This window comes from Blennius ocellaris, assembly GCF_963422515.1.
Source record: "Blennius ocellaris genome assembly, contig: SCAFFOLD_105, whole genome shotgun sequence".
NCBI lineage: Eukaryota > Metazoa > Chordata > Actinopteri > Blenniiformes > Blenniidae > Blennius > Blennius ocellaris.
Window position 1 is genome coordinate 131,304 of NW_027661945.1, and position 15,490 is coordinate 146,793.

At 44.6% G+C, this 15,490-nt stretch overlaps 1 protein-coding gene across 2 annotated transcripts; it reads right to left on the reverse strand.

The window, feature by feature from the left end:
- Positions 1–4: 4 nt before the first annotated feature.
- Positions 5–15,428, reverse strand: LOC308148537 (tetratricopeptide repeat protein 39A). Of its 2 annotated transcripts, none has more exons than XM_080522004.1 (17): positions 15,256–15,428; positions 14,796–14,927; positions 14,620–14,678; positions 12,607–12,674; positions 12,344–12,408; positions 11,261–11,360; positions 11,098–11,163; positions 10,905–11,013; positions 8,808–8,875; positions 7,113–7,172; positions 6,854–7,015; positions 5,794–5,885; positions 4,623–4,743; positions 2,570–2,652; positions 2,372–2,486; positions 2,173–2,289; positions 5–485 (listed from the first exon to the last, which is right to left on the reverse strand). In XM_080522004.1, the coding sequence occupies exons 2-17, from the start codon at positions 14,912–14,914 to the stop codon at positions 351–353; spliced, it is 1,539 nt and encodes a 512-aa protein (XP_080378130.1). In that variant the 5' UTR covers positions 14,915–14,927; positions 15,256–15,428; the 3' UTR covers positions 5–350. The 2 variants fall into 2 exon arrangements, with proteins under 2 accessions (XP_080378130.1, XP_080378129.1); XM_080522003.1 differs by having other exon boundaries at positions 2,570–2,681.
- Positions 15,429–15,490: the final 62 nt, after the last annotated feature.

Sequence of the window (15,490 nt, forward strand, 5' to 3'; positions counted from 1 at the left end):
AAGATCTTTACATATTAAAAGTTGTTGCTGAAATAAATAACTTCCGTTTGCTTTAAACATTCGTTTGTGATCCAAGATGATTTCACAAGTTGAATTTATTTATGAAAATACACATTATGGCACAGTTTCCTCCAGCTGTGTTCAGCAAAAAAAAAAAGAAAAGTCGGCTGTGTCGAGGTCAGAAACTAAAACTCCTCCACGCAGCAAATGAGTTTTCCTCTGAGAAGCAGCCACACAGGAAATCCTACAAACATCCATCCAATAAATCAGATTTTAAAGTCCTAAGAGGAATTATATTAGATATTCTTGTCAAATATTTAGCGTTTCTGGAAGTAGAAGTCGATCAGACTTTAAAAACCCGCAGAAGACGGACGTCCTACAGCGGCGTGTCCTCGCCCTCGCCGGCGTCCGCCCGGAGTTTGGCCAGAGCGGCGTGAACCCGGAACTGCGTGCGAGACTCCATGGAGTAGTCTTTGTAGTCGTGTCTGCACAGAAATGAAGATAAAGAAGACCCTTCCAGTCACTGCTGGAACCCAGATGTTAATGTTCACACAGGCAGAGGCCGCCCTCTAGTGTCCAATATGTGCAAGTACACCAAAAAACTCTGGAGGTGGAGTGAAATCTGCAACATGGGGTGATAATAACAATAAAAACTGCTTATTACACTATATTATATGATGTATTTATCCAATATGTGTCAAATAAGCAGATTTCAGGTTTTCCCCGAGTTGAGTTCAATAGTTTCCATAAATAAATGCAAGAAATTCAACAACTGGGTTCCTCAGGTGTTGGAATTGTGTGTTTTAAGCCTATAGTTTAGTTTATTATTATTTTTTTAAACTATTCATGGAATATAAAAACAATGATTTCTTAAATAGTAACATACAGACCAAGTCTTAAAATGATTTCAATAAATATTTCAACATTCTCAGGTAACATGTTTGATTTATTTCACCGATGAGCTAAAATGATAAAGAATAAGACCGTAAAACGGAAACTTATTTTCAGTTTGTGTGTGATTAATAAAAAATTCAAAAAAATAACAATGATTACATTTCTGAGATGCACTTAAAAAATGTCAAGGAATAAATATATTTACCTTGTAAAATATTTTTTTCTCTTGTATGGTTGCAAAGGAAAATCTTGATGAAAACAATTTACATATAGTTACAACTGTTAGAGAAATCTTGTTTATGTCTCATGAAGAAGGATATTAGCAGAGTTTCAAGGCACTTCTGGAACCTCTGGGCCACTTTTTGGAACCTTCAAAGTCGACAAGTACCGGAAGCACGTGAATCGTTTCTCAAAACAACTGAAGACGACGCCGTCCGACTTCGTCGTCACACAAACTCCAAACGGTCTCTTCTTGCAAGAACAACGCGATAAACTTGTCTAAAACTTTTCAAATCGCTCTCAGTCTGATTCTTGTGTATCCTGAGGTTTACTTATTTATTTATTTAAACGAGGAAAACCTGACAACAACAACGGAGCATTTCCCACAAAAAAACCCGCTCAATAAGAATTGTGATTGTCGGACTATTGGGCGCACCGGAATATAAGCCAAACCCACCAAATGTGAAAAGGAAATGTCGGAGTTACATGATGCACCTGAACGCATCACGCTCTGCGTATGAACGCTCGGCCTTTGAACGCTCTGCCTTTGAACGCTCTGCCCTTTGAACGCTCTGCCCTTTGAACGCTCTGCCCTTCAACGCTCTGCCTTTCAACGCTCTGCCTTTCAACGCTCGGCCTTTCAACGCTCGGCCTTTCAACGCTCGGCCTTTCAACGCTCGGCCTTTCAACACTCGGCCTTTGAACGCTAGGCCTTTGAACGCTAGGCCTTTGAACGCTCTGCGTATGAACGCTCGGCCTTTGAACGCTCGGCCTTTGAACGCTCGGCCTTTGAACGCTCGGCCTTTGAACGCTCGGCCTTTGAACGCTCGGCCTTTGAACGCTCTGCCCTTTCAACGCTCTGCCTTTCAACGCTCTCCCTTTCAACGCTCTGCCTTTGAACGCTCTGCCTTTGAACGCTCTGCCTTTGAACACTCTGTCCGAGACAGAGTTCAAATTTTTCTCCAGACACCCAGAAAACTCTAGGAATGTGAGGCCTTTGGGAGAGTTGTGACTGAACTGTGAAGGCGTGGCGGTGCGTGGCGGTGCGTGGCGGCGTACTTGGCCTTGTGCAGCAGCTTGACGGCCTCGTCCCGCCGGCCCTGGTCGATGTAAAGCAGACTGAGCTCCAGCAGACAGTTCGGCACCAGGTAGTAGTCGAAGCGGATCTTCTTCTCGCTGATCAAGAGACAGGGAAGGCGTTACAGCCGAGGAACGACTGGCGGTACGGAAGCGGCCAGCTTCCCCCCCCCACACTCACTTTGCACAGACTCTGTTGAAGCGGTCCTCGGCGTCCTGCAGCCGGCCCTGGTTCTTCAGGCAGAGGCCCTTCAGCAGGTGGATCAGGCAGCAGTCGTCCAGCGTGTACTGGTTCTCTGCGGATGGAGGAGGCCGTGAAAGAAGAGCCGCCGCCGTCGTCGGGCCTCTGGGGCTCCGGGGCCGGATCGGCGGGTCTCACCTGGCGCCTCCAGGATCCGGCGCTCGGCCTCGGACAGGGTCTGCATCATGCCTTCGGTCAGATGAGGCCGCCTGCTGATCATACTGAAGCCGTTCCACATGTACATCATCTCCTGCAAGCCAGCAAGGATCCACACCAACGGCAAGTTGAGCTTTTAGCCTCGTCAGTCATTCTGCTAAACTTACTATTTACAGCGACTTTCTGTTGTTTTGTCATCCACTTGAGCCGTTTTACACGATTTTAATAATTAACCAGTTTTAGTATACATTACGTTTGTATTTTTAAAAATTACTCTAATTATTTTTAGCCTTTAAACTTTTTTATATTTTAGTTCTTTTTTTTAGCTATTAAGTTTTTTCTTTTATTTTTAACCTTTTTATATTTCAATTCTTTTGAATTTTCACAACTATTTAGATTTTTTTTCTTTGATTATTTCTAACCTTTAATTTACTTTGAGCTCTTTTACAATTTGTAGGTTTTTTGTTTTCAAATAATTTGAGCTATTTTACCATTTCTCAGCCTTCTTAAACATTGTTTGCTCTTTTACAATTTTCAGCTTTTTCATTTCGAGCCATTTAAAATTTTTTTTTTAAATCTTTTACAATTCCTAGTTTTTTCCCCCCATTTATATTTGAGCTTTTTAATGTGTTTTCTTATTTTAGACCATTTAAAAGATTTTTTTTTAAACCCTTTTACTATTTAAGCTTGTACAATTTTTTCTTCTCTTTTAGTGTATTTACCTCTTTTTAAAATGTAATCTGTTTTGCCATCTTTATCTATTTATAGTTCTGTATTAATCCCCAGAGGGGAAATTCCTTTCCAAATCATCTCATCGGATTTCGCCCTTTTACCTGTTCAAGTCATTTTTAGCAACTTCAATAGAATAAAAAAAAATTAAATAGAATTATTTGAACTTCGTTTTTAAGTAGCTTTTTTTAGTAGCTTTATGTGCATCTATTTTTCTGCACGGACAATGCAATATGAATGTTTACATTTAAACATTTCCAATTATTATGACTTAATTTAGTCCATTTTAGCAAAGTAAAGCGTTTTGTCTTTGAGCGGTTTCCTGTGGCGTGGTGTGGCGTGACGTAGCGTGACGTGGCGTGGTGTGACGTAGCGTGGCATGATGTGACGTAGCGTGGCGTGACTTAGCGTGGCGTTGCGTGACGTAGCGTGGCATGGCATGGTGTGACGTAGCGTAGCGTGGTGTGACGTGACGTGGCGTGACGTAGCGTGGCGTGATGTGACGTGATGTGACGTAGCGTGGCGTGACGTAGCGTGGCGTGTCGTAGCGTCACGTGGCGTAGCGTCACGTGGCGTAGCGTGACGTGTTGTGACGTAGCGTGGTGTAGCGTCACGTGGCGTGACGTGGCGTGGCGTGACGTGGTGTGGCGTGACGTAGCGTGACGTGGCGTGGTGTGACGTAGCGTGGCATGATGTGACGTAGCGTGGCGTGACTTAGCGTGGCGTTGCGTGACGTAGCGTGGCATGGCATGGTGTGACGTAGCGTAGCGTGGTGTGACGTGACGTGGCGTGACGTAGCGTGGCGTGATGTGACGTGATGTGACGTAGCGTGGCGTGACGTAGCGTGTCGTAGCGTGGCGTGTTGTAGCGTCACGTGGCGTAGCGTGACGTGTTGTGACGTAGCGTGGTGTAGCGTCACGTGGCTTGACGTAGCGTGGCGTGACGTAGCGTTTCGTAGCGTGACGTGGCGTGTTGTGACGTAGCGTAGCGTGGCGTGGCGTGGTGTGACGTGACGTGGCGTGACGTAGCATGATGTGACGTGATGTGACGTAGCGTGGCGTGACGTAGCGTGGCGTGTCGTAGCGTCACGTGGCGTAGCGTCACGTGGCGTAGCGTGACGTGTTGTGACGTAGCGTGGTGTAGCGTCACGTGGCTTGACGTAGCGTGGCGTGACGTAGCGTTTCGTAGCGTGACGTGGCGTGTTGTGACGTAGCGTGGTGTAGCGTCACGTGGCTTGACGTAGCGTGACGTAGCGTGACGTAGCGTGACGTAGCGTGACGTAGCGTGACGTAGTGTGAGCGTTCACCAGCACTGGCACCGGGAGCCGGGCCGGATTAGGAGACTTGTATCTTCTGGCTTTGTGGATGGCAAACTTCTCGGTGGGCGGAGATTTGCCGGCGATCTTCTGCTTCAGCGTGGGAACTTGTCTGCAGGCGCAGCAGAGGAGAAACACGGCTTACAACCACAGACACACCAGCGTAACTTAGGAAAACTTGTAGATCTTTGTGAAAGCTGCTGGATTACAGTCATTTGAAAGGAACAGACATCTTAAAAAACAAAAAATCTAACAAAACAGCTTGAATTCCAAAGCGACGGAAGGAAGTGTCGCAGCGACGGGAAGCAGGAGTTTATAGGAAGCGTCTCAGAAAGACGTAAAAGAGTCGGGAACTCCCGAAACATCAAATCTTAATTTATTAATTAAAGTAGGAAAATTAGATTTGAATATAAATAATGCGAGATATTTTATTTGAGCCAACGTGAAAATGATGGTTATCTTCTTTTTTGTAGTTTTTGAGTATATTGTATAATACTGCACAGAGAACGCGTAAAAATATCTAAATATTGAGAATGGTGAACATTGTACAGTCGATTGATGTAAAGGTATTGAAAGGGGCAGATGTTATAAGACTGGTCTTCTCTTCTGCTCCTTTTCATTCAAAATGTGTTGAATTGGACGTTTTGTTGCAAGGACTGTTTATTTTTAATTCGTTTTATTTATAATCTACTCACTAAAAAGTGGCAGCATATTAATCATTAGTCCCGAACAGTTAGCGTGGAACGGCTAATTCAGCGGATATTTTGGAAAAATATCCGCATCTTAGCCGTTAGCTCATATCGAGGCTAACAAGGTAGCACCATCGCAGTGGGAAACAGAGAGCGGGGAGCGTCTCCATGGCAACGGAGGCTGATCTCCTTCGATTTCCACGAGGGGCCTCTCATTCACTTTGTAAGGGAATTATTTTTTATTAAAAAAAAAAAAAAATATTTTTTAACGGAAAGCCGCCAACTTCCCAAAATCTAATCAACTGATCCTTACATGGTGAAAAAAATAAATAAATCTTTGAAGATTTCATCCAATTCAGGTGAGCAGCTTTTGCATTGTGAAATACATGCAAACCAATAAATAAATACATGCAGAAGAACAACATATATATATATATATATAAAACAAAACACTTGTACTTATAAATATGTACCTAAAGAGCATCACTTCGTCCTCCCCGAAAGGCCGGGCCTCGTCCTGAGGCAGCATGCTGAGGTACGCAGCCTTCATGTACATGTACATGGCCTGACACACACACACACACACACACACACACACACACACACACACACACACACACACACACACACACACACACACACACACACACACACACACACACACACACACGGAGATGGATTCATCCATTCGGATATGGGGTTAATATATTTGTGCCAAAATTCTGAGCGAGCGACGGGAAAATTGGAGCGCAAAAAAATTCATTGTGCGAGCGACACTAGTCGCATTTTGAGGAAATATTTAAATTGCGCAAAGAAAAACTTGACATTTCTGCGCTTAAAAATCATTTCTGCGCTCAGATTCTTCGTCTGCGCTCAACCTCTCTCTCTCTCTCTCTCTCTCTCTCTCAAATCTCTCCACCTCCGCTCAAGTTCTGCTGTGCGCTCGCTCAAAATGTGCAAAGCCCAAATGTGACAGACTTCGGATTCTGGAAGTTCCTCATAACCAACGAAGAAGAAGAAGAAGAAGAGGGAAAAACAAACCACGAGGGGAAAACAGAAATAAGGAAAACTAAAGATAACGATTCTGGATTACAACATTTGTTTTCCCTCGCAGTTTGTTTTTCCCTCTTCTTCTTCTTCTTCTTCATTGGTTATGAGGAACTTCCAGAATCCGAAGTCTGTCACATTTGGGCTTTGCACATTTTGAGCGAGCGCACAGCGGAACTTGAGCGGAGGTGGAGAGATTAGAGAGAGAGCGAGAGACAGCGAGAGAGAGACAGTGAGAGAGATAGAGGGAGGGAGGGAGGGGGGGAGAGAGAGAGAGAATCTGAGCGCAGAAATGATTTTTGAACGCGGAATCTCTCGTTTTACTTTGCGCAATTTAAATATTTCCTCAAAATGCTATTCGTGTCGCTCGCACAATTCATTTTTTTGCCGCTCCAATTTTCCCGTCGCTCGCTCAGAATTTTGCCACAAATAAACCCCCCCCCATTGGGGGGGCGGGTCGGCCCCGTGTTCCCCGAGCCGCCGCACCTTGGACCAGCGGCTCTCCTGACTCAGCAGGTCTGCGTAGAAGTACGCCATCTTCCACTCGCGCTTGTAGGTGAAGCACCACATCAGCTCCCAGTAGCACATGTGGTGGAACTGCTTCCACGCCTGCTGGGCCTTGCAGCCGTGGTCAAAGAGCGCCACCGCCTGTGAGGGGAGGGGGGGGGGGGGGGGAGGCACACCGTGCGTTCAGTACGACCGGTGGGCGTTTTAAGTGACGTCGTCACACCTGGAGGCCACGAACCTCGTCGATGTTCCCTTTGATCTCCTCAATTCTGCCGGCAAAGAAGAGGAATATGGCTCCCTGGACGGAGAGAAAACAGGAGGCGGCGGTTAAGTGACGCGTCCCGTGTTTGTTCTCTGGGAAGGGACGACATGCGAGGACACACAAAATAAAAAAGATTGTAGTTTAAAGGTGTACAGGAGGATTTTCCCGAATTTCCCTCTCCACCTTTTGAAACAAGAAGGCCGTTGCTGGGCTAATCCCCCGCCGGAGGGCTTTATATTTTCTCACAAAGCCAGCTCTAAGGCAGCACACTTGGTACACTAGAGGGTGTTCCATGGATCCTAGTAGATAATTATGTAGAATCTGAAAGGTCTTCTTCATAAGCTATGTCAAAATACGTCTCCAGAGCCCAAAAGGTGTTTTTATGCACTTAGTGACCCTGTGACCTGATATGCAAATTAGGTCATGGTCACCATGGTGCCCCTTCTCCCCAGGTGGAGTGTCCATGTGTGAAGTTTGGTGACTGTGGGCCCAGGAGCTGCTGAGAAATGAGGAGAAATGTTTATATGAAAATACATGTATTGTGCAACCATGACGAGCAAACTTCAGACCCTACCGATCTTCAAGGTCAAGGTCAGGTCACTTGGTGTACTGGAGGTTATCCCTGGAGTGTGTATCATGTGTGTATAAAATTTCAGAGCCCTAGCTCAAAAACCTAGGCCTCCAGAGCCCAAAATGTGTTTTTAAGCACTTCGTGACCCTGTGACCTACTTAATATGCAAATTAGGTCAAGGTCACCATAGTATCCCTTCCCCCTCTGAGATGTATCCACATGTGAAGTTTGGTCACTGTGGGCCCAGGGGTTGCCGAGATATAGGTAGAAACGTTCGAACGGACGGACGTACGGACGTACGGAGACTGTTTCAAGATCCCCCTTCGGGGCCTATCGGCCACGGCGGGGGATAAAATTGCACATGTGCGACGCTCTACCTGCTCCCGAGACGGAACGCCGACTAAAACGTGTAGAGAGACGTGACGAGCCCAGTTCTCCTCGGCATCGCTCGGTTTACAAGTCGGCGTCGCTCACACAAGCCCACTTTACAAGAAGATTTGCACTTTTCCCACTATGTCAACCCTGGAGAGTTACAATATAGACGTAGATAACTTTTACTGGAAGTGATTTGAACTGGATTTCTCCAAATAGAAGCCAAACTTTACCTGTGGAGTAGAAACTTGGCGACTGAAGCGTCAGTGGGAAGCCCAACCTGGGCTTTCAGCGCCACCGTGTGAAACAATCTCCCCAAAACACTCTGGTCTTGTTTCTCTCTTCCCAAGCCTTTCTCTTCTTCTCATACACTTGTTCTCTTGCGACCCTCTGCCATTTTCAAAGTACCCGGTGAGAACTGCGAGCTAGCTGAAGGCGTAGCTCACCACAGACACCTGAAAGCGCGCATGCGCAGAAAGTGAAAACTAATAGATCCACGCTACCCGGGGACGAGCACGTACGACGGCCTTACGTCATATATCACCAGAACGATTGACAGTTGGGAGGACCAATAGTCTTGATGATCCACCCGGGAGAAGAACATCCTCCTGTACACCTTTAACAAGCATGAGAATGAGGTGGACCCGGGAGGGAAGACGCTGGTAGAGACCGGACCCGTCAGCGCAGACGGAAGGAAGAGTAATCGGATTACCTCCGCGGCGGCTCACCTGCGGGTAGTGAAGCCGGAAGGGCCTCAGGAGCGTTTCAGCGTCGGCCACCTCGCCTTCACCCGTACCTGCAACCAAACATGAGAAACTGGGATTTTTCAGGGAAAAATCTTCCCGCTGAGTTTGTGACGTAACAAGAAGGCCGTTGCTCGGCTAATCCCCCGCCGGAGGGCTTTATATTTTCTCACAAAGCCAGCTCTAAGGCAGCACACTTGGTACACTAGAGGGTGTTCCATGGGTCCTAGTAGATCATTATGTAGAATCTGAAAGGTCTTCTTCATAAGCTATGTCAAAATACGTCTCCAGAGCCCAAAAGGTGTTTTTTTATGCACTTAGTGACCCTGTGACCTGATATGCAAATTAGGTCATGGTCACCATGGTGCCCCTTCTCCCCAGGTGGAGTGTCCATGTGTGAAGTTTGGTGACTGTGGGCCCAGGAACTGCTGAGAAATGAGGAGAAATGTTTATATGAAAATACATGTATTGTGCAACCATGACGAGCAAACTTCAGACCCTACCAATCTTCAAGGTCAAGGTCAGGTCACTTGGTATGCTGGAGGGTGTCCCCAGAGTACTAGTAGGTGTGTGTATACAATTTCAGAGCCCTAGCTCAAAAACCTCGGCCTCCAGAGCCCAAAATGTGTTTTTAAGCACTTCGTGACCCTGTGACCTACTTAATATGCAAATTAGGTCAAGGTCACCATAGTATCCCTTCCCCCTCTGAGATGTATCCACATGGGAAGTTTGGTCACTGTGGGCCCAGGGGTTGCCGAGATATAGGTAGAAACATTCGAACGGACGTACGGACGGACAGTTTCAAGATCCCCCTTCGGGGCCTATCGGCCACGGCGGGGGATAATAAAAATGAAAAAGGATTACAGAAGGAACATAACGTAGTGTCTTTTGGTCGTGGGAGTATTGATATTTACAGCCTTGTTATGTGCTTAATGCAACGTTTGTAGATGTAATGCGCCTTTTAAGGGACTTTTAAATGCCTCCATTTGGAGTTAATGCAGCTTAATGCTCTCACGTCCAGTAAAGTTATGTTTGTAAAGACTGAGCTGTAATACAGCGACACATACAGCCGGATTAGCCTGCCAGTCGATGTGAAGGGCAAACAAAACCCACGGCGTCGGGCCAATCTCTCTCTCTCTCTCTCTCGCTCTATGACGTGGGAAGGAAATCCTCAGACGTTTCCGTTTCCCTGCAGGCGAATTAAAGTTGAACCTGCAATAATAATTTGGTTGATCTTAAGATTCACAGGTTCACGCACGCCATGCTACGTCACGCTACGCTACGTCACGCTACGCTACGTCACAGAGGAAACCGCTCAAAGACAAAACGCTTTACTTTGCTAAAATTGACTAAATGAGGTCATAATAAATAGAAATGTTTAAAAGAAAATATGTATATTGCATTGTCCGTGCAGAAAAATAGATGCACATAAAGCTACTAAAAAAACATGTGAACGAAGTTCAAAGAATTATTTTATTTTTTTTATTATTATTCTATTGAAGCTGCTAAAAAATTACTAGAACAGGTAAAAGGGTGAAATCTGAAGAGATAATTTGGGGATTAATACAGTACTATAAATGAATAAATAAATAAAGATGGTAAAACAGATTAAACGTTAAAAAGAGTTAAATACACTAAAAGAGAAGAAAAAATTATACAAGCTTAAATAGTAAAAGGGTTTAAAAAAATATTTTGAATGGTCTAAAATAAGAAAACACATTGAAAAGCTCAAATATAAATTGTGAAAAAAAATTGTAAAAGGTTTAAAATATGTTTTTTAAATGGCTCGAAATTAAAAAGCAGAAAATTGTAAAAGAGCAAGAAATGTTTAAGAAGGCTGAGAAATGGTAAAATAGCTCAAATTATTTGAAAATAAAAAACCTACAAATTGTAAAAGAGCTCAAAGTAAATTAAAGGTTAAAAATAATCAAAATATCAAATAGTCGTGAAAATTAAAAACAATTTAAATATAAAAAGGTTAAAAATACTAAAAGAAAAAACTAAATAGTTAAAATTAAGAAAAAAATTAAAAGAGCTAAAATATATAAAAGTTTAAAAGCTAAAAATTAAAGTTTGTTGTACCGAGGATGAACGTGAGGAAGGTGTAGTAGCAGAGCAGCAGCAGAGCGCACAGCATGGAGCGCAGGTTGGCCCCCGTGGCGCCGTCACGCAGGAGCGACAAGCCGTAGTCCTGCAACAGGACAAGACCACACGCTGGGGATAATGACCTCGGGGGGGTGGGGGTGGGGGGGGTCTTGTGTCGTGTCAATCGCACCTTGTCTCCGGAGAAGCCTGCGAACTCCAGGAGTTTGAGAATCCGGGGAGGGAAGAGAGAGAGCGTCTGGAAGGAGAGGAAGGAAAACACCCCCCCCCCCCCACTGGGTGACAACCGTGAAACGAGCCGCGGGATTCCGTCCGCTACGTGTCGCGTGACTCACCAAATTAAAAGCGCCCACTCCGAACGACAGCCCCCCCTCCAGGTGAACGTGGCTCGGCCCTTTCACACAGTTGTAGGATTTGATGAAGGAGTGCACCTCCCTGGGGGGGGCGAGAGGCAAACCCACCGGCCAGTCAACGTGATCCACGCCTTAAAAACACTTTTGGTAAATAGATTAAAGCTGATAAAAAAAAAAAAAAAAAAATAGCAGCATGGACTCTTTTAACTACTTTCATCTTTAACGGGCTTATAAGAAAGCTTCAGGAAAAAAAATCTACTTTATAACTGCAGAAACACACAATTTAGAAAGATCAACATACGTAGAAAACTATTGATATCAACTTAACATAACTGCTACACAAGTATCGGCAGTGGTTTTCAACCTTTTTGAGCCAAGGCACACCACCACCACCACCCGGAAATGTTAAACTCTGTAGCCTCTATTAACAACATAAAGTCTTTCTCATCAAAGACATCAAAGTCATTCTCATCAAAGACATCAAAGTCATTCTCATCAAAGTTTTATCAACAGGAATCCAGTAAATCCAGAAAGCAAGGACTTTTTTTTAATAGTGCCTCCCTCAGTGTGAAACCTGGACCTGATGGATGAAGAGCTGAGATCCTGGTTCACATTCTTCCTTTTCAAAAACTTCTCCATCACTGTCACTGACACAGTACTTTGATACAAGATGGTAGCAGGAGGTGGAGATGAACCACACTGACGTCTGTCACTTTACATTTCACCGGCAAGGTTCTGTGCTGCCCTCTAGTGGTGAAGAGTATTTATACATGATTACTCTGCGACACACTGTCGCTGTGAGAGCAAAGGTTTTTTTTAGAAAAAAATGTGAAATTGGATAATTTCCCACGGCTCAGCTGACGATCTGGAGGAAACACCAGTGTGCCGCGGCGCCGCGGTTGAAAAACACCGAGTTACGGCACAATAAAAAAAAAAAAAAAAACAAGAAAAATACCAGAATGCAAAGAACTGGCGCCGACATACTACTTTCCATCGCCAACAAAAAAAACACGTGGTCGTGTGAACGCGGCCCCTGAAAGTAAAAGAGGTCAACTCTGGACTTACTTGTAAATCATGTAGCTGTTTCGTACTTTGATCCCTCCTTTGATGAAACTCACCACGTTCTCATCCTGGGGCGAAGCGCAAAAGCAGTTTTTAATGTAGAATCCATTCAATGCGCCTTTCATAGGGATCAGTGACATTAATCGGGTTATGTATGTATGTATATATATATATATATATATATATATATATATATATGTATGTGTTTATAACGGCTGCAGTAGCACCCAGACGGACAGACGAATAGAGAAGGAAGCGTTGTGGACCTGGAGGAAGGTGAGAGCAGCTCTTTGCAGTTGACACTCTGCGTAACACACTTCTGCATGAAGCTCCACTGCAAAAAAAAACAACAAACAAACAAACAAACATCCACAGAAACACACGTCAATAACGTGCAAAACTCAACTCGGCGTCACTTTGATGAAGAGCGCGAACTCAGGCGACACCGTATTTACCGTTGCGCGCTACGTCAACGTGATCTTACAAAAGACTAGTAAATTGTGTTTCCATGGAGTCCCACAGGGAGCAACATGTGGACCACTCATATATATATATATATATATATGTCAGAGGAACTTTATGAAGAAACTTTCCTGTAATTTCTTCAACAAAGAAATTGTGACCAAAAAAGGAATGACTTTGATATTTACAAGACACATTTTTCAGAACGGAATGTGACGTAAATGAAATGACGTCAGGAAGTCTGGCGTCAACAAACGTTGGCAACTGAGCATGGAATCGTATACAGCACGTACGATCTACGTGACCTATATACATAATAATAATATATATTAGCCCGTTAGCTTCAAACCTCGCCGGCGGCAAGCCGTTCAACCGTCATCCTGTTCAGTCTCACGCCAAACATTCACTCCTTTCTTGCTGGATTGACTCCAGACTCAATACACCATCTTGTGGTACAAATCGGTACTGCGACAACGGGTGGGATCGGGCATGTTGGTTCGCTAGCTGATTTAAGCTCTATAATTTACGGACTATGAGCCGTGCGCTTTGAACGCTGCGGCTTAACGAGCTTCATGCCTGCGACGCGTTCAGGTGCATCACGTAACTCCGACCTTTTTTTTTTTCACCCGTTTAAAAATTCGGTGGCTCAATAGTCTGTATTTTACGGTAGATCTATCAAACGGCTGGATAACTTACTCAATATTTCTACCTTATTTTTCACTGCTCGAAACAGGAAAACACCGCTAAACACCTGCATCTGGTATCGTTTTTAACTCAACAGCGTTAGAATTGATCCGACACTGATTGACAACCACCTGCTGCTATAAATTCTTATCTGGAACCAAAACCGACACAAATTACCGTATTTTCCGCACTATAAGGCACCTAAATACCTAAAATTTTCTCAAAAGCTGCCAGTGCGCCTTATATATGGAAGAATTGCTCTACGAGACTGCTATTTGACAGCTGAACAACCAGAAGCTTTTATTTTGACAACCGGATGTTCAGAGCGGACGACACTCCACACAACACCTTCATCACTCATGGTTGCACACCAACATTCTAACAAACCAAAATAATCTAGATGAAATAATTACTCCCTAAACTGGGGAACAAAAACACATAAACACAATCAACACAACACCAAGCCCAACAACGACCCACAATAACCTCCAACAACACAAAACATGAATTTGTCGCTGCAAGGCATGATGGGACAAATTCATCCTGAGCTCCTCAGTGCAGCCGATAGAAACTCCCATAATTCATTGCAGCTGTTTGTGGTGTTTTAAATGCAATTATTGGGGGTTCTATTTGGTTTGTGGTGTCGGTAATAATTGTGTTGTGTTGTGTTTTTGTTGCTTAGTTCATGTAGTTTAGTTTATTACCGGTAGTTGTAAGTTGTCAACCAGCAGTGAAGAAGGTTTTGTGTGTAGTGTCCTCCTGGCATAGGCTGCAGGTAGGACTATCAAAATAAAGTGCGTGCACCTCTCTGGGTGCTAGAATCAGTGGAAAATGTAACCTAGTGGCTTTGAGCTATAAAGGTTATGACCACTGGTCTATTGCATGCGCCTTATAATGCGGTGCGCCTTATATAAGAACAAAGTTGTAAATTATGTCAATCAATGTAGGTGTGCCTTATAGTATGGAAAATACGGTAGTGACGGAAACATTGCAGTGTATGGAGAAGTGGTTCAGATTAACGATACAGGAACAAAAAAAAGACAACAACCAGATGACACTTTTCACATTTCACCACTATTGTACGTCGTTTTTACTCCTAAAAAAAAAAACCCCCCCCCAGTCAAACCTTGTACCTTCGGAGAACGACTCGCCGACCGACTTGTTGGCCAGACCCGGGCTTTTCCGTCGGAACCTGAAACAGAAAACATCCCGTTGCTTTAAAAAAAAAAAAACAACAACTTTGTCATGTCAACTGGTCGTCCCATTGAGAGGAAGCCCCCCCCCCCCCCCCCCCCCCGGCCCTGCTGACCTCTGGCAGACCTCCTGGGCACTCTTCATGGTATTTCCCGCGTTGCTGATGTCGTCGTGCTGGAACGTCATCATGGCCTGCATCTCCAGCACCGTGGCGTAGATCAGAGCGTGGTACATGCTGCTGCTCGCTCTGAAACACCACAGCCGGCGAGGTGGAGAAGATAAGGAGTACTCGGCGAACCCCCCAGCCCCCCCGGTAAGTAAATCTGTACTTTATATTGATTATTAGTACTTGGTATAATGGGAATTAACTTTTATTTTTTTTAGAGTAGAGAGCTTTATTCGTCCCCAGGGGGAGAAACAAACTTACAACAGCTCAAGGTAAAAGGTGCAGAACTTATAAAATTAAGAAAACAATCCAGTAAAAAGAAAACGATCCTCTAAAAAAAAAATGGAGTAAATAGAGTTTGCAAGTTCTTGTTGGTTCCTGCGCGTCTGCGTTTACGAGCTGCGCTCACGGGAAGATGTTTTGACTGCAACCACTCTGAGGCGTCTTCAAGGGGAAATGTCTCGTCTCGGGGCATCCCTGCTCACACACACACTCTCACACACACTCTCACACACACGCACACACACACACACACACACAGGCCTGAGAACCAGTGTTAACCTGCTTTGTTGTATCTGTGTGTGGAAATGCAACCTCCTACTCGGGGAACAAAACTGGGCAGTGAAGTGAAAACCTTCTCAGAT

Coding starts and splice junctions, on each gene's coding strand:
- LOC308148537 (XM_080522003.1), bottom strand. CDS start 14,914: ATGTACCACGCTCTGATCTACGCCACGGTGCTGGAGATGCAGGCCATG. Junction 11,164..11,260: donor GAGTGGGCGCTTTTAATTTG/GTGAGTCACGCG, acceptor CTCTCCTTCCAG/ACGCTCTCTCTCTTCCCTCC. Junction 5,886..6,853: donor AGGAGAGCCGCTGGTCCAAG/GTGCGGCGGCTC, acceptor TGTGTGTGTCAG/GCCATGTACATGTACATGAA.